Here is a 23,453-nt window from a genome sequence, read left to right on the forward strand (position 1 = left end):
GGGCTCGGGCACATAGGTAGTGCCCCTGCGAAGATTCCCTCTGCGGCGGTCCCGGAGGGCTTGATGCAGAGGGAAGGAGGAACACGGCGGATCGGCACTGTGATGTGTCCCTTCCGGCCGGCAGGCGGATGACGTCAGACGCCGGGGGCGGAGCTAAGCGCGCTGACGTCATCAACATGCGCCACAGGTCCTGCAGCATGAGAAGCACATGGAGACACTATAAAAACGCTCAGGACCTGTGTAACGGCGCCCTGCATAGCGCGGCTCACATATTTTGGTGAAGCATCTCTGAAGCGGTCGGGAGTCAAGATGAGCACCCCCCTCACGCCGGGCTCTGGAACCGAGCCTGCATCAAACCCTGGGACAGTGAGTAACCTGTTCTCAGGTACATGCTTTGTATGGTGGGTTCAGTCTGCTCATCCTTTCCTCCCTTACCATTTCAGGGAGAAAAGGATTCGGCTTCTGCAGCCAAAAAAACTAGAAAATGTGGTATTTGCTGCAAAAGATTGTCTAACACTGGATCCAAACCCCTGTGTAAAGAATGTACTGCCAGTGTCATCAAGTCTGAGTCTTCTAGTCTAATTGAAGACATTAGGAAAGTGGTAAAAGAGGTTCAGCTAGCCTTAACTACCAGAGAACCTACTCCCCCCAAAGTTCCCCCCACTCAGGACGCCCGTAGTGTTAAATCACTTATCCTGGATTCCGACTCTGAGGGGCTGGCGGTCTCAGAATCTGTCCAAAAACACCCGGCATCTTCAGATGAAGAGGGCGAATATAAGCGCTTCCTGTTCAATCCTGAAGATATTGATGAACTTATCAGGGCCATCAGGGCCACCATTCAGATGGAAATGCCTAAAACCCCTAGGTCTACCCAGCAAGAAATTTTTGGGGGTCTAGGTGAAAGGAAGAAGGCCGTTTTTTCCAGTCCCTGATAGTGTCCAAAAATTAATTAGGTCTGAATGGGAAAAACCGGATAAAGGATCCTTTATCCCAAGAGGAATTAAGAGGCGCTACCCCTTTAGCCAAGAGGACTGTACGGATTGGGAGACCATTCCCAAAGTAGACGCGCCAGTGGCCAAGGTAGCAAAACATACGGCCCTACCGTTTGAAGACTCAGCACAATTGAAAGATCCTCTAGACAGGAAAGCGGAGAGTCTCTTGCGAAAGACCTGGGAGACTACGGCGGCCCTTCTCAAACCGGGCGTTGCCTCCACATGTGTGGCCAGAACACTGAACCTTTGGCTAGACCAGCTAGAGATACATCTGGTCAATAAGACACCACGGGATCAAATTCTAGAGAGCTTGCCTCTATTAAAGATGGCAACCTCCTTTCTAGCAGACGCAGCTGCTGAATCAGTTAAACTGTCCGCCCGTACAGCTGTTCTCTCAAATACAGCGAGAAGGGCACTATGGCTTAAAGCGTGGTCAGGAGATATCACATCTAAAAATAAATTAATCGCACTCCCCTTCCATGGTCAGTACGTTTTCGGAGAAGATCTAGATAAAATCCTAGACAACGCGACAAATAAAAAAAAGGGTTTCCAGAGGAAAGATATAAACAAAAAAGGCAGCCCTTTCGTGACCGATTTTTTTCAACCTGAAAATAAAAAAGATAAAGGGAAGACTGGGAGGTGGAGCTATGCGAAGGGAGGCAGGGGGAGAAGCTTCCTCTTCAACCCAAATCGGGCCGAAGCCTCCTCATCCAACAACAAACAATGACGCCATACCAGTGGGGGGAAGACTCAGCTCCTTTCTAAGATCTTGGGAGCATGTAACAAACAGCCGGTGGATCTTAAGTATTATACAAGAGGGTTATCTGATAGATCTTCTCTCTTCCCCTCCACAGAAATATGTGATCACTACCCTTCCCCCATCTCAAACTGCGACCTTAAAAAAACGACATAAAAAACCTATTAACCTTGGACGCCATAGAGCCCGTCCCGAAAAATCAGACAGGACTGGGATTCTATTCCCGCCTCTTCATTATAAAGAAACCAAACGGGAAATCCAGGGTAATTATAAATCTGAAACATCTAAACAAATACGTAAGATATCAAAAATTCAAAATGGAGACCCTGAAGTCAGCAGTGAAACTCTTAAAAAAGGATGCAGTGATGGCCACAATAGATTTAAGCGACTCCTATTATCACGTCCCAATTCACAGGTCATCAAGGGAATTCCTAAGGTTCGCAATAGAATTGGAGGGAAACATTCAGCATTTCCAGTTCAGGTGTCTCCCCTTCGGGATCTCTTCTGCCCCAAGGGTTTTTACCAAAATAATGGCGGAAGCCTTAACAACCTTGAGAGAAAAGGCAATTTGTGTGATCCCCTATCTGGACGACCTACTGGTAGTGGCGGACAACATAGAGACCATGGGAATCCATCTCGGGTTAGTCCTGGATCATCTACAGAGCCTAGGTTGGCTCATCAATTGGAAAAAATCGGATTTAATCCCATCCAAACGGAAAGTTTTTCTGGGCATTACTCTAGACACAGTCTCCCAAAGATCCTTTCTACCACCTCAAAAGATAGTAAAACTTCAGACAGCTTTGAGGAAGTTCAAGAAGGAGAAATTCTGTTCAATAAGACAGGCCATGAAGGTACTAGGGAGTCTGTCCGCTTGCATTCCAGCAGTTGCCTGGGCACAGTTCCATCTAAGACCACTCCAGAAATTCATCTTAGACAAATGGAACAGATCGCAATTAACCCTAGAGAGGAAAATATTCTTAGATGCAGAGACCAAAAAATCACTAACTTGGTGGCTCAGCAATTCGAACCTAGAAAACTGGATTTTCTGGGCACAAGATCTCCCTCTAGTCATCACAACAGATGCCAGCCTCCACGGGTGGGGAGCGGTCGTCCAGGGGAACTCCTACCAGGGAACATGGGGGAATTACGTGAGCCAGCAATCCTCAAATTTCAAGGAGCTGAGGGCAGTGTGGGAAGCACTGAAACACACAAGTCAGCTGGCAAAGGGTCGTCACGTCCTAGTCTACTCGGACAACGCTACAGCCGTGGCCTTTATCCAACACCAGGGAGGCACAAGGCATCGCCTGCTACAGAACCTGGCAAACAAAATCTTTTCCTGGGCAGAAGGCAACATTCAATCTCTTTCAGCGGTTCATTTGAAGGGAGTTTTAAACATTCAGGCCGATTACCTAAGCCGGCACAGACTAGACCCAGGGGAATGGATGTTAGCTCCAGAAGCCTTCCATTTAATCACAAAGAAATGGGGCAGGCCGACGATAGACCTGTTTGCATCCAGGAGAAATCATCAGCTAAACCAGTTCTTCTCCCTCAACCCCAGGGATCATCCTCGGGCAGTAGACGCCCTCAACCAGAGTTGGACAACAAACTTAGTCTACGCCTTCCCCCCATTTCCGCTTATCCCCAGAGTGTTACAGAAGTTCCTAAAAGAAAAGTGTACACTAATCCTGATAACCCCCTTCTGGCCCAAGAGAAGTTGGTTCTCCCTCTTGAAAGCCCTCAGCGTGGAAGCTCCTCTCCTTCTACCTCAGAGGCCGGACCTTCTAAGTCAGGGGCCCATTTCTCACCCAGACCTGAAAATACTAAAGTTAACAGCCTGGATTCTGAAGAATCCAACTTACTAAACTTTGGTCTATCAAAAAAAGTAGTGAACACCTTACTCCTTAGCAGGAAACAGAGTACCAACGACAAGTACCAAAAAATATGGAAGAAATTTGCTGATTGGTCTGGGACCTCCTTCAACCAGTTTAGAGCCAACATCTCACTAATCCTGGATTTTCTTCAAGAAGGGCTAGATTTAGGTCTATCCCCCAATACCCTTAGGGTCCAGGTATCGGCTTTAGGAGCACTATATAATACCAAGCTAACGGAACATCCCTGGATATCCAGATTCCTTAAGGCAGCAGATAGGATCAGACCTACAATTAGAAACATGGTGCCACCATGGAACCTTAATACGGTACTAGGGGGTCTAACCTCCGATCCATTCGAACCTCTGGACTCTATCCACATCAGATGGCTTACCATTAAAACGATTTTTCTGGTGGCAATAACCTCAGCCAGAAGGGTCTGTGAGCTGCAGGCCTTGTCCATCCAAGAACCATTCCTTGCAATATTTGAGGACAAATTAATTTTCAAATTAGATCCGACTTTCCTCCCCAAGGTAGTCTCGACCTTCCATAGGTCTCAGGACATTGTTCTCCCCTCGTTCTGTGACGATCCGAAAAACGATCAAGAAATCACTTACCACACATTAGATGTCCGGAGAGCGGTCTTAAAGTACCTGGAAGCTACCAGCCTTTGGAGAAAAGACAAAAATCTGTTTGTCCAATTTTCAGGTCCTAACAAAGGGAAGAGAGCGGCAAAAAGTTCCATCTCCAGATGGATTAAGATGGCAATCTCCGAAGCATATAAAGCTCAGGGAAAAGACGTCCCTGCTTCCCTAAAAGCACATTCTACGAGAGGCATGGCTGCCTCCTGGGCGGAAAAAGCCTCAGCCTCCTTACAACAGATTTGCAGGGCAGCAACATGGAAAAGAGTTCATACTTTCACTAAGCACTACAGACTAGATGTAGCTGCTAATGACGACCTAAGATTTGGACGTAAGGTCCTGTCGGCAGTCGTCCCCCCCCCCCTAATTGTATCTTTGATATTGTCTCAGGACTTGGTGTCATGGAGACGACTGGGGAAAAGAGTATTACACTCACCGGTAATCCGGTTTCCTGGAAGTCTCCATGACACCACATGTATCCCACCCTTTTTTTCTGCTATTAGCTATTATCCTTTCATCCTGGGGTTCTTCGTTAAAATACACTGGTGATGTGAGGAGGGGGTGGGGGTTTTAACCTCTCTGTGTTTTTCCTGTCCAATCAGAAGGAAGTCAATCTCAGGACTTGGTGTCATGGAGACTTCCAGGAAACCGGATTACCGGTGAGTGTAATACTCTTTTCTTCCTGCAAGACCTGTGCTGACATCATCGCGCTCAGACGTCAGCGCAGGTCCTGCAGGAAGAAGAAAGACTATACCGGTTGCGCGATCAAGTGGATGAGGTGAATTAATTTATTTTTTTAAATTTTAACCCCTCAATGGACATTTTACTAAGCATTCTGTATTAAGAATGCTATTATTTTCGCTTATAACCATTTTAGAAGGGAAAATAATTCAGTGAATTGACTTTATTGGGGTCCAGGGTTGCTCATCCCTATTAACTAACATCTCCTAGCAACCATGCGTGAAAAATCACACCGCATCCTTGCTTGCAGATGCTATGCGATTTTCACGCAGCCCCATTCATTTCTATGGGGCCTGCGTTACGTGAAAAACGCAGAATATAGAACCTGCTGCTATTTTCACGCAATGCAGAAACGCTGCGTGAAAAACAATGCTCATGTACACAGCCCCATTTTGAAATGAATGGGATTCAGTGAGGGTGCAATGCGTTCACGTTACGCATTGCACCTGCGTGGAATACTTTCCTGTGTGAAAGGGGCCTTACAGTTCTGGAATGTATGAGATAGTCTTGGGCATAAAATCCGCTCCACCCTTGTATATGAGTTTTCATTTGCTGCTGGAAGCTGTAGACTCCAGAGAATAACCCAGTAGCCTTACACACACATCGTTTCGGATATTTCTCGTGCATGGCATTGGGGGACACAGCACCATGGGTATATGTCCAACTACCACTAGGAGGCGACACTAGACATAAAAAAAAGTGTTGGCTCCTCCCCGTTGGGCTATACCCTCTCCACAGACACTAGGAAGCTCAGTTTTGTTCTAGTGTCCATAGGAGGCAGACCTGACCTGCTTTTTTGTGCAGGTCATCCTGCTACTTTTTTGTTTATTTTTTCTTCAATCATTTTTTCTTTCTCTGCAGGTTTCGGCCTGCGGCAGGGGTGGCTCCATCGTGTTCCACTTTAGTTGCCCCCCTGCGGGCGCGTACTCAGGTACCTGGCAGCCACCCAGTCCCCACTTGTAACTGCTTCCGCAGTGGAATTCCGGTAGACCCACGGCTCCCGTGTTGAGTCCACCGAGGGGGTGGTCATTGCTGCGCCTGAAGACATCGGAAGGTAAGTAGAGATCCGGATCCATTGTGGGGGCCCTGTAGTCCCCTTCTCCTTCCCCAACTCCCTCCCATGGCCTCTTAGGGTCTGGGGCACTTTGCTGGGTGGTCCACCCACTTTATCTCCCCTATCCCCATGAAGGGGGTTATTTTGGGGCCAAGATACCTGCAGAGAGGCCCATGTCTCTTCTGGGTCCGGCACTTCCACGGAAGTCGCAGCATTAATGGGACGTGGGGCGGAGCGGGTGTTTTTCCTGAGAGGGCTTCCTCAATTCCCCTCGGCCCTGTGTTCCTCCCGGCTTCAGGACGCCTCCGCGATCACAAGCGTCCCTTTCCGGCTGCACTTCCTAATCTAGGCCCCGGCTTTTCGGCCGACTAGGCCGCAGGTCACGTGGGGCGGAGCCTTCTCTCCGCCCACTCCTGGTTTCCCGGGCTCTCTCATTCGCCCTCCCTCCATGGGAGGGGCCTCTGCTCCTTGCCCAATCCAGCGTCACGTGGGGCGGAGCCTTCTCTCCGCCCACTCCTGGCTTCCCGGGCTTTCATTCTCCCTCCCTCCGTGGGAGGGGCCTCTGCTCCTTGCCCAATCCAGCTCCAGCTGCCCTGCTCTGTCAGAGGGGCGGTTCTTCCTCCGGCTGCCGGCTTCTTTCTCTTCACCGGTTCCATCTTCTCCTGCATGGGGCGCGCTGACACAGCTCCTGGGGTCGGGTATGCAGCCTCTGGCTGATTTGCTCTGCAGGCTCCCCCCCCCCCCCCCCCCCCTCCTTCCTCTCAATTGCTGCATTCTCCTGCAGCCCTGCCACCTGATCTATTGCTGCTGCTGCTGCTGCACCTCTTAGGATCAGTGGCTCCGGGGACAGTTAGGTCAGCCCTGCTGCTCTATGAGGGCCTCCTCTCCCAGCCTCCTCATCGCCACGTATTTCACGTGCGTCCGTTGTCTTACGGAGGTTTCCATGTGGCCGGCTTGTCGTCGTCTTCCCCCCCCCCCCCTTTTTCCACCCTTTTGTGTAGGTCCCCCCTGAATGGGCTCCCTCCTTGTCGAACCATGGGAACCTGGCCTGACTCGCCCAATCCCCGGCGGAGTCGCTGGAGCGCTACCTACGAATTGCGGTCTCCTCTCCCCCTAGGCTCACGTCGATACAGGGTCATGCAAGGAGTAGCCCACGGACCAACCTCTGGTGGTCTTAACTAGCTTCCACCCCTCCTCGGCATCCTTGGGTCTCCCCAGGACAAGCCGGAGGCTGGTGACGAAGCCTTCTCTGCCAGTTGCCTCTGGGGACACCTCTGCACCGATTCTCTCGGAACAGAGCATCAGGCGGTCTTCCACCATACAGAAGCCCTCTGTGAGGTCAAGACAAACGTGCACGGAGGAACCTACCCTACCCAGGTTTCGGTGTCCCTCTAGTGGACTTTCGGATGGCGCTCTCCTACCTGCACAGGTAATTACCGCACTGGTAAGCCAGCTGTCTCCGTGCTTAGCAACTGGGACACCTACGTGGTGTCTCTGGTACGTGCGCCCTCGTAGGCTGTACACGACAGACCTTCCTGGTTCCCCTCACCAGGGGCTATGTTCCAGGCAAGCTGATAATTCAGGCAAACGCCTCTTGTAGGGTTGGTAACCCTCCTCGGCCTCTAAAGGTTCTTTTGTAGTAGCCTGTATCAGAGAATACAGGCCGGCTTTTATTGCCGTGGCGATAAGTTCCTACACTTACTCCAGATGCTGTAGCCATTACCCCTGGTTAGCTCTATTGTGTTCCACGTGGCACTATTTCCCCCTGCCGGGTGAGATATACAGGCCGCCTTCAATTGCCGTAGCAATTGCCCCTGTCTGTTTCCAGCCACCTTGCTCCCTTCATAGGTAGAGTTCCTACACCATCTCCTGATGCTGTAGCCAATACCCCTGGCGGGCTCTATTGTGTTCCATGCGGCAACATTTCTCCCTACGGGCGAGATATAGAGACCGCTTTCAATTGCCATAGAATTGCCCCTCTCTGGGTCTAGTGGGCACCAAGTTGCCACCTTGATCCCTTTATAGGTAGAGTACCTGCACCATCTCCGGATGCTGTAGCTGTTACTCCTGTCTGGCTTCATGGTTTACCATGTGGCATTTTCTCTCCCTTACCGGACGAGATATTGAGGCCTCCTCCAATTGCCGTGGCCATTGCACCTACCTCATCATAGTGTGCACCAAACAGCCATCTTACTCTCTCTTCTTAGGTAGATTCCTGCAACCGTTACACCTGTCTGGCTCTATGGAGTACTATGCGGCCCTGTTTCCCTCTGGTGAAATAGAGGGCCTCCTTCAGTTGCCATTGCACTTACTTAAAGGGGTTGTCCGGGATCAAAGTAATTTTTTAAAACGTTAATAATCACCTTGACATTACGCAGTAAAGTCATTCTGATGCTCTGTGTATTTTTTTTTTTTCATCCTCTTTGCTCCTATGAGTCCCTAATACTGCTGTCAGTATTGTTTACATAGCAGCTCCTGTGCTATGTCATTTCCGGCCACACTGCCTTATGGGTGCAGCTGGATCTTACAAGCCTTTCCACTCCCCTAATCAGTATTCCGCCTCCTGCCACTCATACTCCTCATCAGTATTCCTCCCCTAAAACCACCTTTTTCTAAGCCTACAAACTGAATCCCTCCCTGCTTCCATGTATCTGCTCTCTGCTAGCAAGGCATAAAAGACAATAGTGGCAGGGAGCTGTAGCACATACCATTCATTGCAAATGACCATGGGAGGCGTGCACTATGCTAAATAGCATAGTTTGCTGCCTCCAATAGAGCCTCCTTCTACTCCTAATAACACTCCTCTATGGCCGGTGACATCATCGGCAGAGGGGGGCGTTCCTTAGTGCGGCGAGTTCCCTCCTCCAAATACTGCCTCCTCCTTCCCAGACTAACTCCCTCTGTGCCCGGTGATGTCACAGAGGGGCGTGGTTTAGCTCCGACATTTACCTCCTACTGAAAGCCTCCTTGCTAGCTGCAGAACGATCCTGTGTGCTGGTGACGTCACCGGGCTCCTTGCTAAGCGGAAGGAAGAGGCTTAGCACACCAGTAAGGAGTCGGTACGTCACTGAATGTTTGAAAATCTGAACTTCCGGCTGAGAATTTTTGAAAGAAATACAGGGCATCAGAAAACTCTGGCAAAGGTAGGACAGGAATGTATGTATTATTTGTGCTTGTTGTACCCTTACAACAATGTCCCAAATCCCGGACAACCCCTTTAATTGTGGTGTACACCTGTCGTTCTTTGTGGTACCGTGTGCCCTATTTCCCCCCTCCCGAGCGGAATATAGGTAGCATTGCTAACGCGGTAGCCGCTGGACTTCTCTGGTCCTAGGGGGCACCATGCGGCCACATTGCTCTAATTTTAAATCTAGTACCTCTACCATCTCCAGATGCTGTACCCATTGCACCTGTCTGGTTGTATCTCTGCACTACACAGCCGTATTGCTACTTTACCAGGTTGTAGACCTGTTCCCTCCAAATGCGGTTGCATTTCCGGATGCTGTGGCTTTGTTTCCACTCTCCTTAGTGTGCAACATGCTGCCACTTTAGCTCGGTTTTAGGCGTGTATTTTTAGCCCACGTGCTGGGCCCTAGGGTGCAATCTGTGGCCCATACAGTTTCTGTATTACGGGGTGCTTCCTTCCCTGGACTCTATTCTATACTCCAGACATCTACTGTCGTGCTCTATGGTCTTCTTGTGTTTTCTCAAGGCACTGTCTACAATAGGCCATCCTGGTTCAGCATGTACACGGTAACCATATCTGGCAGGGCTGGGCCAGCCCAACCCCCACCTCCACCTTGTCGGTCTACTGCTACTTCTGTGTACCCAGTATATGGCTGATCTGTTCTGATCTGGTGGGTGGTCCACATACAACCACGCTCCCTACACCATGGCCAGGTGGTTGTTGGCTTTCGTGCTAGGGTTGCTCTTGCCATCCCTATAAAGTACTTCTGTCTGCGGCACTCCGCGTTACCCCATATCATAAGGAGTACCCGCGTTGTTTTCTGTTACAGAGCGGACCACTCCTGGTGGAGTACAGTCATCTTCACTGGATCTTTTTCCTTGTTTGGGTACGAGCTTGGTGAGCTCCGGCCGCTGCAGCGGTTTTCGGCCATCACTGGATGTCCTCCGCCACACGGAATCCTTCTGGGGTCACCGTTTTTTCCTCGTTGGACGTCCTTCCTAATGGTCAGGGACGGAAACACTGAGCGCCATACACCTGCCTGGTAGGTGAATTTTCTGCTGATTGCTGTGGCATCGGACAGGGTTCCGTAGTTCCTTCTGGGTCCGGGTGTTCCCTTATATTCTCTGCTTAGTTGTACTATATGACAGAGGGCAGTTCCCTTGGACCTTGCTATTGTCTGCGCCTGTCTGGTACTCCCCCTGGGAGTCTTCTGTGTGTCGGTCGCAGCTGGTTTCTACATTTCGTGTAGTCACTCCCAGTTTCTTTATAACGACTTCGCCATTCCTCATGCGTATGGGTGTTTGTCGATTTTGTGGTACAACCCAAGCCGCTGTACTTGTCCTCTCCGGGACAATGTATATAGATTGCTAGCCACTATTCTTAGAATGGTTAGTTGTCCATGACCAATCCCTTCCCATGTAGCGGTTCTTTTAATTTTTTTCTTGGTTATTCGGCCTTTCGTTGTCCTCTAGTGGTTCAATTCCTGGTTCCTTGTGAGCCCATACCGGGTACTCCTTTCTGGAGTCCCTGCCCCTGTTCATGGACCACGCAGATTCTGTATGATAATCGTTGTTTGTAGAATCTTCCTCCTTATATTGTTGGGAGTACTCGCCTTCTCCTCCCATGCCTTTCAGTCCAGTGTGTCCCTGCTGAGATTTCCTGGGCCTGCATCTCCATGATACTTAATTTGGCCGGAGTTTCTCCGGTCTTGCGCTTTTCAGCGATATTTTGTTTTCAGAGGCTCGTTCCTCGTCTCCTGGTTGTGGGATGCAGGTCTTATCTTTTTTCCTGGCCTTTACTTGCAACCCCCTCCCTTTCCAAGGGTTGGCGGTTTCCCTTGGCACCTTTGGGGTTTCAACCTTTCAATAGGGCGCTTATCTTCATCACCTGCCTTGCAGTGGGGGGAGTCCTGCTCACTTCATTGTGAGCCTTGCTATGGCTTCTCTCACTCCAGGGTGTCCCTGCTGAGATTTCCAGGGCCTGCATCTGGTCCCCTTTTTCCATGCCTTTCTTCTCTCTCCTACTGCTTTTGGTACAAACTGAGCTTCCTAGTGTCTGTGGAGAGGGTATAGCCCAACGGGGAGGAGCCAACACTTTTTTTTATGTCTAGTGTCGCCTCCTAGTGGTAGTTGGACATATGCCCATGGTGCTGTGTCCCCCAATGCCTACTACGAGAAAAGGATCTTACGGTGAATACAAAAAATCCAATTTTTCTGCTTACTAAAGAGCCCTATGGGTATGTATGTTAACACAATTTTTTTTGCATTTAGAATCTGCTTCAGGATTTCCTGTTGTGTATATATTATTTTTTTTAATTTGGTTGATTTTGATGCTGCCCATTTCGGAGGGAATTTTGGATGTGGATTCAGCATGGAATTCCCCACTGTCATCACTTTTTTTTTTTTTTTTTTTCCTTTTCTTCTCTCTACAGAGATGAGAATTGCTTCAACTGATGGTATTTCAAGTAAATTTCTGGAGCTAGTGTCTGTACCACAAAAAGGTTGAAAAACACAAAATACTTTTTCAGCCTTAGGCCTCATGCACACAAACATATCAGTTTTGTGGTCTGCAAAATACTGACAAGTCAGTGTTGCATACCCAATTACTTAATTGGGTCTTTGGTTTGCATTTTGTGGTCCAGGACATATGGATTCAGAAAGCACATGGGTCATCCGTGTGCTTTCTGCAGCCATATATCCATTCCACAAAACGCATATGACGTACCCATTTGAAGTCAATGCGTCCACACAAAAAAGACTGCACAAGGACAACATCCATATTTTGTGGATCCATGGTTTGCGGACCGCAAAACTGATATGTTGTGTGCATGAGGCCTTGGGGTGGATTTAGAAGCTCGTGTTTTGCAGTGTTTATGTAATGGCTTCTTTTTCAAAAATGCTGTGGTCGTATGTTACTTTGGCTACAGTAAATTATCGAAAAATCAATGTACAAAATTTTGGGGGATGAGGGCATTTTTCAAAACGTGCTTTTAGTGGTGGCATTTTTTTTTATAGACTTTTTTTTTTTTTTTAAATGCAGGAAAATAAAACTTGTTTTCAATAACTAACAAAAAACACGACCGAAACGGTTTGTAAAAAAAACTATAAAAATGCCATGAATTCTATTCTAATAACTCAACCAGCTTGCATGATTTAGAATGATGTCAGATATTTCTGTACATTTTTGATACTCATAGGTTTACTCCAGAGCTAATGACCAAGAGCCTTGTGGATGGTGGCTTGCAAAAGTCCGAATGATGAAAGGAGAGGTATGTTTCTATCTGCATTGTGATTGAGATTTATGGTAACTAAGGACATTAATATTGGTTTAGTTGCACTATCTGCGTTTAGCTTCTTCAGTATTATCTCCAGCAAATATCTTTTAATACTTTGTCCAGAATAAGAGTTAAGGTGGCGGATGTGGTTTAGACTTGGTTCACATAACATTTTTCATATGTTTAAGGCTACTTTCACACTAGCGTTCTGGCTTTCTGTTTGTGAGATCCGTTCAGGGCTCTCACAAGCGGTCCAAAATGAATTAGTTTTGCCCTAATGCATTCTGAATGGAAAAGGATCCCCTCTGAATGCATCAGTTTCCCTCCGTTTAGTCACTATTCCGCTCTGCAGCGTTTTTCTGTCCGTCCTGGGATGCGGAGCGAGACGTCTGATCCGTCCTGACACATAATGTAAGTCAATGGGGACGGATCCGTTTTCTCTGACACAATAGAAAACTGATCCATCCCCTATTGACTTTCAGTGTATTTTATGACTGATCTGTCATTGCTATAGAAGACATAATACAACTGGATCCGTTCATGACAGATACTTGCGGTTGTATTGTAACGGAAGCGTTTTTGCAGATCCATGACTGATCTGCAAAAACAGCTACTGTAAAAGTAGCCTAACGTATACAAAAAATACACATTAACGGATGCCTCAGACAGATGCCATACAGTGGAATCAGTCACCCTAATTTCATTGATAAAAAAAATAGACAATGTATTTTTACATTTTATTCTCTCCCCCCCCCCCCCCCCCCCCCCCCATGTCACGGGAGGCAGAAGCCACGCAAAAAGTATATGTTAACGTATACACTTTTAAATGATGACTTATGGCATCTGTCTGAGGCATCTAACTTTTTTTTGCACTTTTTATATACGTTAAACTAATGTCCAAAAAAGTGATGTGAACCCAACCTTACCCATTATAGTTTGATTTAGTATCGCAGCAGTTTAAAGATAGAAGTGTTAGAAATCTGAGGCTACTTTCACACTTGCGGCAGTGTGATCCGGCAGTGTCTTCGGAACTGCCCGCCGGATCTGCCGCTGACTGAAAGCATTTGTGAGACTGATCCGGGTGCGGATCCGTCTCACAAATGCATTGCAAGGACGGATCCGTCTCTCCGCTTGTCATGCGGACCGACGGATCCGTCTTGTACATTTTTTCACATTTTTACCGATCTGCGCATGCCGGAACGACGGATCCGGCATTCCGGTATTCTGAAGGCCGGATCCAGCGCTAATTCATTCCTATGGGAAAAAATGCCGGATCCGGCGTTCAGGCAAGTCTTCAGTTTTTTTCGCCGGAGCGAAAACCGTAGCATGCTGCGGTTTTCTCTTTTGCCTGATGCAAACTGAATGGATTACTCTCCATTCAGAATGCATGGGGATATGCCTGATCAGTTCTTTTCCGGTATAGAGCCCCTGTGACGGAACTCTATGCCGGAAAAGAACAACGAAAGTGTGAAAGTAGCCTTAAACATCTGAACATTTTTTATTCAAAAAAAAAAAAAAAAAAGTTAATTGCAGGGGACACTGCGGACAACTGCAGCATGTAAGGGGTTAAAAAGCCGTGATCAGAGCGGAATCCAATTTCTCGCTTTGAAGCAGGTTCCTGGCTGCATATTAGCCTATATCTGATGTGGCTAGTGCAGGAACAGTTCCTGTGCCATCCAGTTGATGTACCTGTATGTCCATCTGTAAGGAATAGGTTCTCGGTGTAGGCTCATTGTTTCTTTGGTTGGGGGGCGGGGTCACTTCATTGCTTAAAGACTTTTTACACTTTATTTTTTTATTGTACTCATGAGGTAAAAATCCCTTTTCAATTGATCTTTATTAAAAATTAGCAGAATGTCTTTTCTGTCTGTTGTCCGACAGCTAGCTGACAGGCTCCTTATCTCTGCTCTCAGATCTAATAAACACTCATCAAAGCTCAATCCTTATCTTACTGATAAGAATGTCTTTAAGTGTTTATGACCTTTTAGAGTTAAGGGTTATTGGCACAAAGTGAAAGTAAAGTAAAAGTACATTCACACAGTTAACTCTTTGTGACAGAACGGCTCAATATTTTTAATAGACTAATTAGAAAATCGATTTCTAGCCCAAAATAAGTAAAATGCAACCATAAAAAAAAAATTGCCCTCCAAAGGTGTACATAGCCTTTAACCACTTCATGACCACCCATAGACTACAAACGTCCTATCGGTGGTCGTTTTAGAAAGTCCATTCAGTGACAGCAGGGCACCCCAGAGAGAAGGCAGGGACGGTTCCCAGATGTCCATGCCTTTTAGATCGTTGTATACCCATGCACTTCCTGTCCTGGCCCGGTGGTCATGTGACCGCAGAGGCCTAGTGAGTGCAGGAGCTGTCGGGTCTTCCACAGACCTCGATCAGCCCTGCACTGAGGCTCTACAGCACTGTATTCTTCTATACAGCCTCTGGGGGGTGTATTTTCCCTGTAACTGGGGCTACTATGTCAGCCCCAGTTACAGGAGAAATCAATAGTGGGGGAGGGGAGAATGTTAAATGTCCCCCTGAGGTCTTGTATTACCTTATGGGGGGTACACAAACTGTAAAAAAAAGTGTTTTTATTAAAAAAAATATAAGATTTCATATGTAAAAAAATAAATAAAATAGACATATTTGGTATTGCCGCATCCCTGATGGCCGGCTCTATAAATATATCACATGATCCACCCCGTCCGATAAACACCATAAAAATAAATAAAAAACTGTCAGACATTTTTGTCACCTTACATCACAAAAAGTGCAACACCAAGTGATCAAAAAGGCATATGTCACACAAAATCGTACCAATAACACCGTCCCCTCATCCCGCAAAAAATTAGCCCCTACATAAGAAAATCGCTCAAAAAATTAAAAACTATAGCTCTCAGAACATGGAGACAATAAAACATCATTTTTTTGTTTCAAAAATGCTATTTAAAGTGAAATAAAAAGATGGCGTTCAGAAAATGGAGACACAAACATAATTTTTTTTCAAAAATGCTTTATGTAAAACTGAAACAAAGTAAAGTAACATAGTATATAAGGTGGACATATTTGATGTCATTGCGTCTAACAACCTGCTCTATAAAAATAGCACATGATCTACCCTGTCAGATGAATGTTGTAAAAAATAAAAACTGTGCCAAAACAGCCATTTTTTGGTTACCTTGCCTCACAAAAAAAGTAATATACAGGTGAAACTCCAAAAATTAGAATATCGTGCAAAAGTTCATTTATTTCAGTAATGCAACTTAAAAGGAATTGCATTAACCTCTTTAGGATACATGACGTACCGGTACGGCATGTTGTCCCGGTACCTAAAGGGAACCTGTCACCAGTTTTATGGTGTCCTAACCAGGGCTTTTTTTCTCAGAGAATAGGTGGTGGAACTCACCCCCCCTCCCCTGGCCACGCCCCTACCCAACCCTAGGACCGCCCCCTACCCACCCCTAGGACCGCAAGTAAAATTTGGGGGGGGGGGGGGGGCTATAAAAGTCCAGCCCAGCAAAGAAACCCCCCAGATGGGGATGGCACTGGATCTGGGGATGGCACTGTTATGGGGTGCAGGATCTGGGGATGGCATCCACAGATCCCCCATCCTATAACAGTGCCATCCACAGACCCCCCCCCCATCCTATAACAGTGCCATCCACAGACCCCCCCCACCCCATAACAGTGCCATCCACAGACCCCCCCACCCCATAACAGTGCCATCCACACCCCCCCCCCCACCCCATAACAGTGCCATCCACAAACCCCCCCCACCCCATAACAGTGCCATCCACAGACCCCCCACCTCATAACAGTGCCATCCACAGACCCCCCACCTCATAACAGTGCCATCCACAAACCCCCCCACCCCATAACAGTGCCATCCACAAACCCCCCCACCCCATAACAGTGCCATCCACAGACCCCCCCCATAACAGTGCCATCCACAGACCCCCCCCATAACAGTGCCATCCACAGACCCCCCCCATAACAGTGCCATCCACAGACCCCCCCATAACAGTGTCATCCACAGACCCCCCCCCCCCCCATAACAGTGTCATCCACAGACCCCCCCCCCCCCATAACAGTGCCATCCACAGACCCCACCCACCCCATAACAGTGTCATCCACAGACCCACCCACCCCATAACAGTGTCATCCACAGACCCCCCATTGCCGCTCCAGTACAGTTATACAATGTGTAATTAAATGAATAATGATTCCTGCTGCCCCTCAGTAGTATAACATTCAATGTATTTGTACTCACAGCCGGCTACTGACATCGTAATGCAGGCAGGCCGGGCAGACGAGCGGCAGCGTCACTGACTGACGTCACGTGAGTGCGCCGCCTACTTTATGAATGAAGCAGGCGGCCCAGGCAGGTGACGTCAGTCAGTGACGCTGCCGCTCGTCTACCCGGCCGGCCTGGATTACGATGTCAGTAGCCGGCTGTGAGTACAATACATTGAATGTTATACTACTGAGGGGCAGCAGGAATCATTATTCATTTAATTAAACATTTTATAAGTCTCTACTGGAGCTGCGGGGCCGGAGCACAGTGAACGCACCGGCCCCCGGCTCCTCCTCCCAGTCCCTCCCCGCTGATACATCGCAGCTTGCGATGTCAAAAGGTGGCGGAACGCCGTTCCGGTGCGTTCCGCCAGAAAAAAAGCCCTGGTCCTAACTAAGGGCAACATAAATAAGTGACTGATTCTCTTAGCAAAATGCTGGGTCACTTTCTTTAATTGACCCAGTCAATCTAACATTTTGTTTGAAAAGCTCCAGCTGATAATGATGAGTCCTGAATATTCATGAGCTCCTGACTCTTCCTACCTGCTGCTGATTGACAGTTGTTTTCCATATGAATCAGCAGCAGGTGGGCAGGGGAGTGGCTATAGCTCTGAATTAAAAAATAAAAAACTCTGCACTCTCTGACATCACGCTGGATTCAAATCAGCTCATTAGCATGTTGCATCTTTGTGTGTATATTATGAGGTAACCATCTGTCACACCAGTAAGTGAATACATCTAAGGCACTTTTTAGTAGTTAATGATTGTATATAATTAGTTAGATTATAATCAAATATCCACATGACAGGTTCCCTTTAAGGACACATGACGTACCGGTACGGCATGTGTATTTCTGATCCGGGCGGTGATCGGAACAAGGTGCCTGCTCAAATCGTTGAGCAGGCACATTGGCTAAATGTGCGGGGGAGTCCTGTGACAACCCCCCCCCCCCCCCCCCCCCGTCTCAGCGATCGCCGCAAACTGCAGGTTAATTCAGACCTGCGGCTTTTTATGGTACTGCGGGCGGTGATGCCATCGGGTCCCCATGGGGCTGTAGGGGGGACCCGATGGCATGGAAGGCAGCACGATGCCTTCCTCGGGCATCGCCGCTGCCTTCCTCTCTCACAGGCCGGAAGATGTATGAGTAATACACACAGTATTAGGCCTAGTTCACACAAACGTATGGCTTTTATTGTTTTTTGCGGTCCGTTTTTCACGGATCCGTTGTTCCGTTTTTGAGTTCCGTTGTGTTTCCTTTCCGTTGCGTTTTTCCGTATGCCATGTACAGTATACAGTAATTACATAGAAAAAATTGGGCTGGCCATAACATTTTCAATAGATGGTTCAGAAAAAAACGGAAGACATACGGATGCATTTCCGTATGTGTTCCGTTTTTTTTGCGGACCCATTGACTTGAATGGAGCCACGACCCGTGATTTACGGCCAAATATAGGACAAGCTCTATCTTTTAACGGAACGGAAATACGGAAACGGAAAGCATACGGACACATTCCGTTTTTTTTGCAGAACCATCGAAATGAATGGTTCCGTAAACGGAACACAAAAAAACGGCCCGTACATTCGCAAAAAAAACGTTCGTGTGAACTAGGCCTTACTCATACAACCAATGCATTCCAATACAGAAGTATTTGAATGCATTGTAAAGGATTAGACCCCCAAAAGTTGAAGTCCCAAAGTGGGGCAAAAAATAAAGTGAAAGTAAAAAGTAAAAAAAATAGTTTCCCCCCCCAAAAAATGTACGTTTCAAGTAAAAATAAACAAACGTCATTTTCCCCAATTAAAGTAAAAAAAAAAAAAAATGGTAAAAAGTAGACATATTAGGTATCGCCGCGTCCTTATCGACCGCCTCTATAAAAATATCACATGACCTAACTGTGCTAATTAAACCATTTTTTTGTCACCTTTCATCACAAAGTGTAATAGCAAGCGATCAAAGTCATATGTACCCCAAAATAGTGCCAATCAAACAGTCATCTCATCCTGCAAAAAATGAGACCCAAAAACTGAAAAAACTGTCTCTCAGACAATGGAAACACTAAAACATATATTTAAAAAAAAAATGAAATTATTGTGTAAAACTTACATAAAAAAATATACATATTAGGTATCGCCGTGTCCGTGACAACCTGGTCTATAAAAATACCACATGATCTAACCTGAATGTTGTAAATAACAAAAAATAAAAACTGTGCCAAAACAGCTATTTCTTGTTACCTTGCCTCACAAAAAGTGTAATATAGAGCAACCTAAAATCATATGTACCCTAAAATAGTACCAACAAAACTGCCACCCTATCCCGTAGTTTCTTTTTTGGAGTTTCTATTCTAGGGGTGCATCAGGGGGGCTTCAAATGGGACATGGTGTCAAAAACAGTCCAGCAAAATCTGCCTTCCAAAAACCGTATAGCATTCCTTTCCTTCTGCGCCCTGCCGTGTGCCCGTACAGCGGTTTACGACCACATATGGGGTATTTCTGTAAACTTCAGAATCGGAGCCATAAATATTGAGTTTTGTTTCTGTTAACCCTTGCTTTGTAACTGGAAAAAAATTATTAAAATGGAAAATCTGCCAAAAAAGTGAAATTTTGAAATTGTATCTATTTTCTATTAATTCTTGAAAAGTGGGTTTTTGAAAATTTCTGAAAAATTTCAAGATTTGCTTCTAAACTTCTAAGCCTTGTAACATCCCCAAAAAATAAATGTCATTCCCAAAATGATCCAAACATGAAGTAGACATATGGGGAATGTAAAATAACTATTTTTGTAGGTATTAATATGTATTATAGAAGTAGAGAAATTTAAACTTGGAAACTTGCAATTTTATTTAAAAAAAATTGGTAAATTTGGTATTTTTTTTATAAATAAAAATTAAATTTTTTTGACTTCATTTTACCAGTGTCATGAAGTACAATATGTGACGAAAAAACAATCTCAGAATGGCCCGGATAAATCAAAGCATTTTAAAGTTATCACCACTTAAAGTGACACTAGTCAGATTTGCAAAAAATGGCCTGGTCCTTAAGGTGAAAATGAGCCCGATCCCTAAGGGGTTAATGCAACTTAAAATTTGAATATTGTTAAAAGGTTCAATATTCTAGGCTGTGTCACACTGTAGTCAGCTAATTAATCCATACCCCCTGAGCAAAGGGTACCTCAAAATTGTGACTTTGGGGTTTCATAAGCTGTAAGCCATAATCATCCATATTATAACAAATAAAGGCTTGAAATATCTCGCTTTGCATGTAATGAGTCTCATATTAGTTTTACCTTTTAAGTTGCATTACTGAAATAAATTAACTTTGCACGATCTACTGTAATTTTTCGAGTTTCACCTGTAGAGCAATTAAAAATCATATTATGTACCCCAAATATAGTACCAATAAAACTGGCACCTTATCCCCTAGTTTCCAAAATGTGGTCACTTTTTGGGAGTTTCTACTGGAAGGGTGCATCAGGAGGGGGTTCAAATGGGACATGGCATCTAAAAACCAGTTCAGCAAAATCTGCCTTCCAAAAACCATACGGCGCTCCTTTTCTTCTGCTCCCTGCCATGTGCCCTTACATCAGTTTATGACCACATGTGGGGTGTTTCTGTAAACCGCAGAATCGGGATAATAGAGTTTTGCTTGGAAATTAACCCTCAATGTGTTAAAGAACAAAATTTATTAAAATGGAAAATTTTCCAAAAATGTGAAATTTTGAAATTTTATCTCCATTTTCCTTTAATTCTTGTGAAACACCTAAAGGTAACTTGAGGGGAGTAGTTTCTACAATGGGGCCATTTATGGGGGGGTTCCATTATGTAAGCCCCACAAAGTGACTTCTGAAAATTTTAGTAAACTTTAGAAGGCTTAGAATTTTAGAAGCAATTCTTAAAGGGTTTCTATCACTTGGTATCACATATTTAGGTGTCAGACACTAGCGATCCGCTAGTGTCTGCTCTAACAAACCATCCTAATATGATAGGTTTTGGGGCGGCCGTTTTGCTAAAATAACAACTTATATCTATATGCTAATATATGTGATACCAAGTGATAGAAACCCTTTAATGTCCTAAAAAAATAAAATTACATTTACAAAATGATGCCAACATAAAGTAGACATATGGGGAATGTTAAAGCATAACTGTCGCATTTAGACCCTAATTTCAATTTTCATATATGTAGTTACTAATATGCACATTTTCGCTGGCACACCTGCATAACAAACAATAGCTGCATTATTACAGATCCCACTTTATGGCTTTCTGCTATTGCAACCTTGTGGATATTCCAGAATCCGTTACTATTAGACTGACTTACCCCATATTTAATAAGATTCAGCCCTTAGCAACCAGTCTGCATAAAACTGCAATTTCACTGTTCAGTTAAGATGGCCGCCACTGCCCTCACCCTGAGGCTAATCCCGCCTGCCCTCACTAGCCAGTAACAATAGACCCCCCAAAAGTGTCAGTAACCAGAGCCCTCCCCCTAAAGGGTTAATCTCCTGCAGCACAAAGGGGTCCTCTTACCACATGTTGCTTTCATTTATACACTGAGCAGATGGCAGATCTCCCTTCCCTGGTCTGCGCAGCTCCAACTCTGCATTCTCCAGCTCTGCTGAGTGAGGGAGCGTCTGCCAAGCGCAGGGACAGGGAGAAGTGCACACAGCCCAGGCACTGTTATCAGCTGCTGGGGAGGACCTGGCTTTAATCATTTACTTACAGTCCCTGGCTGTCAGTAATATGAGCCTGCACGCTGCGTGCTCCATCCTTCAACAGATAGACGGACCATGCCTAGCAACCGTATTTTAAGCACAAGTAAAAGTAGGCAGTACAGGGAACAAAAATGTGGAATTAAGGGGTAATTGAATACACCGTGAAAAGTTGAAATAGGGCCACCAAGGTGATATTAATCACCACAATCAATACTCCAAAAAAAAAAATTCAAAAATATGACAGTTATCCTTTTAACCACTTCCCATCTGGGCCCTTTGCCCCCTTCCTGACCAGGCCAAATTTTGCAAAACTGACATATCTCACTTTATGTGGTAATAACTTTGGAACACCTTTATTTATCCAAGTCATTCAGAGATTGTTTTCTCGTGACACATTGTACTTCATGATAGTCATAAATTTGAGTCAAAATATTTCACCTTTTATTTATGAAAAAATCCCAAATTTACCCAAAAATTTTAAAAATTCGCAATTTTCTAAATTTCAATTTCTCTGCTTTCAAAACAGAAAGTGATACCTCATAAAATAGTTATTATTTAACATTTCCCATATGTCTACTTTATGTTGGCATCATTTTGGAAATGTCATTTTATTTTTTTAGGACGTTAGAAGGCTTAGAAGTTTAGAAGCAATTCTTCAAATTTGTAAGAAAATTGCCAAAACCCACTTTATAAGGACCAGTTCAGGTCTGAAGTCACTTTGTGGGGCCTACATAGTGGATACCCCCATAAATGACCCCATTGTAGAAACTACACCCCTCAAGGTATTCAAAACCGATTTTACAAACTTTGTTAACCCTTTAGGCGTTCCACAAGAATTAAAGGAAAATGGAGATCAAATTTTTAAATTTCACTTTTTTGGCAGATTTTCCATTTTAATCAATTTTTTTCTTTAACACATCGATGGTTAACAGCCAAACAAAACTCAATATTTATTACCCAGATTCTGCGGTTTACAGAAACACCCCACATGTGGTCGTAAACTGCTGTATGGGCACACGGCAGGGCGCAGAAGGAAAGGAACTCCACATGGTTTTTAGATGCCATGTCCCATTTGAAGCCCCCTGATGCACCCTTACAGTAGAAACTCCCAAGAAGTGACCCCATTTTGGAAACTAGGGGATAAGGTGCCAGTTTTATTAGTACTATTTTTGGGTACATATTATTTTTTGATCATTCATTATAACACTTTATGGGGCAAGGTGACCAAAAAATTGGTTGTTTTAGCACAGTTTCTATTTATTTATTTTTACAGCGTTCACCTGAGGGGTTCAGTCAAGTGACATTTTTATAGAGCAGATTGTTACGGACGTGGCGATACCTAATATGTATACTTTTTCTCATTTATTAAAGTTTTACACAATAATAGCATTTTTGAAACCAAAAAATTATGTTTTAATGTGTCCATGTTCTGAGAGCTATAGTTTTTTTATTTTTTGAGAAATTTTCTTATGTAGGGGCTCATTTTTTGCGGGATGAGGTGACTGTTTTATTGGTACTATTTTGTGGGACATACGCGTTTTTGATCACTTGGTGTTGCACCTTTTGTGATGCAAGGTGACAAAAATTGCTTGTTTTGACACAGTTTTTTTTATTTATTTTTTTACGGTTTTCACCCGAGGGGTTAGGTCATGTGATATTTTTATAGAGCTGGTTTTTACGGACGCGGCAATACTAAATATGTCTATTTTATTTTATTTTTTCTATTTTTTTTTTTTTTATTCCTTACTTGGGATTTTTTTTTTTTTTTTTACATGTGAACCTTTTTTTTATTTTATTTTTTCAACACTTTATTTTATTTTTATTTTATTTTACACTTTTCGTCCCCCATAAGGTCATACAAGACCTCTGGGGGACATTTACTTCACTTTTTTAATTTTTTTTTACTGTTGATTTCTCCTGTAACTGGGGCTG

At 45.1% G+C, this 23,453-nt stretch overlaps 1 protein-coding gene across 3 annotated transcripts in view; it reads left to right on the forward strand.

Moving 5' to 3' along the window:
• FXR1 (FMR1 autosomal homolog 1) overlaps positions 1 to 23,453 on the forward strand; it is a 78,266-nt gene that overhangs the window by 32,107 nt on the left and 22,706 nt on the right. For all 3 annotated transcript variants that reach the window (XM_040428275.1, XM_040428276.1, XM_040428277.1), the window contains exon 4: positions 12,437 to 12,508. In XM_040428275.1, the coding sequence (XP_040284209.1) occupies positions 12,437 to 12,508 (72 nt within the window). The remainder of the gene's footprint in view (positions 1 to 12,436; positions 12,509 to 23,453) is intronic.

Source organism: Bufo bufo, chromosome 4 (genome assembly GCF_905171765.1).
Source record: "Bufo bufo chromosome 4, aBufBuf1.1, whole genome shotgun sequence".
Lineage (NCBI taxonomy): Eukaryota > Metazoa > Chordata > Amphibia > Anura > Bufonidae > Bufo > Bufo bufo.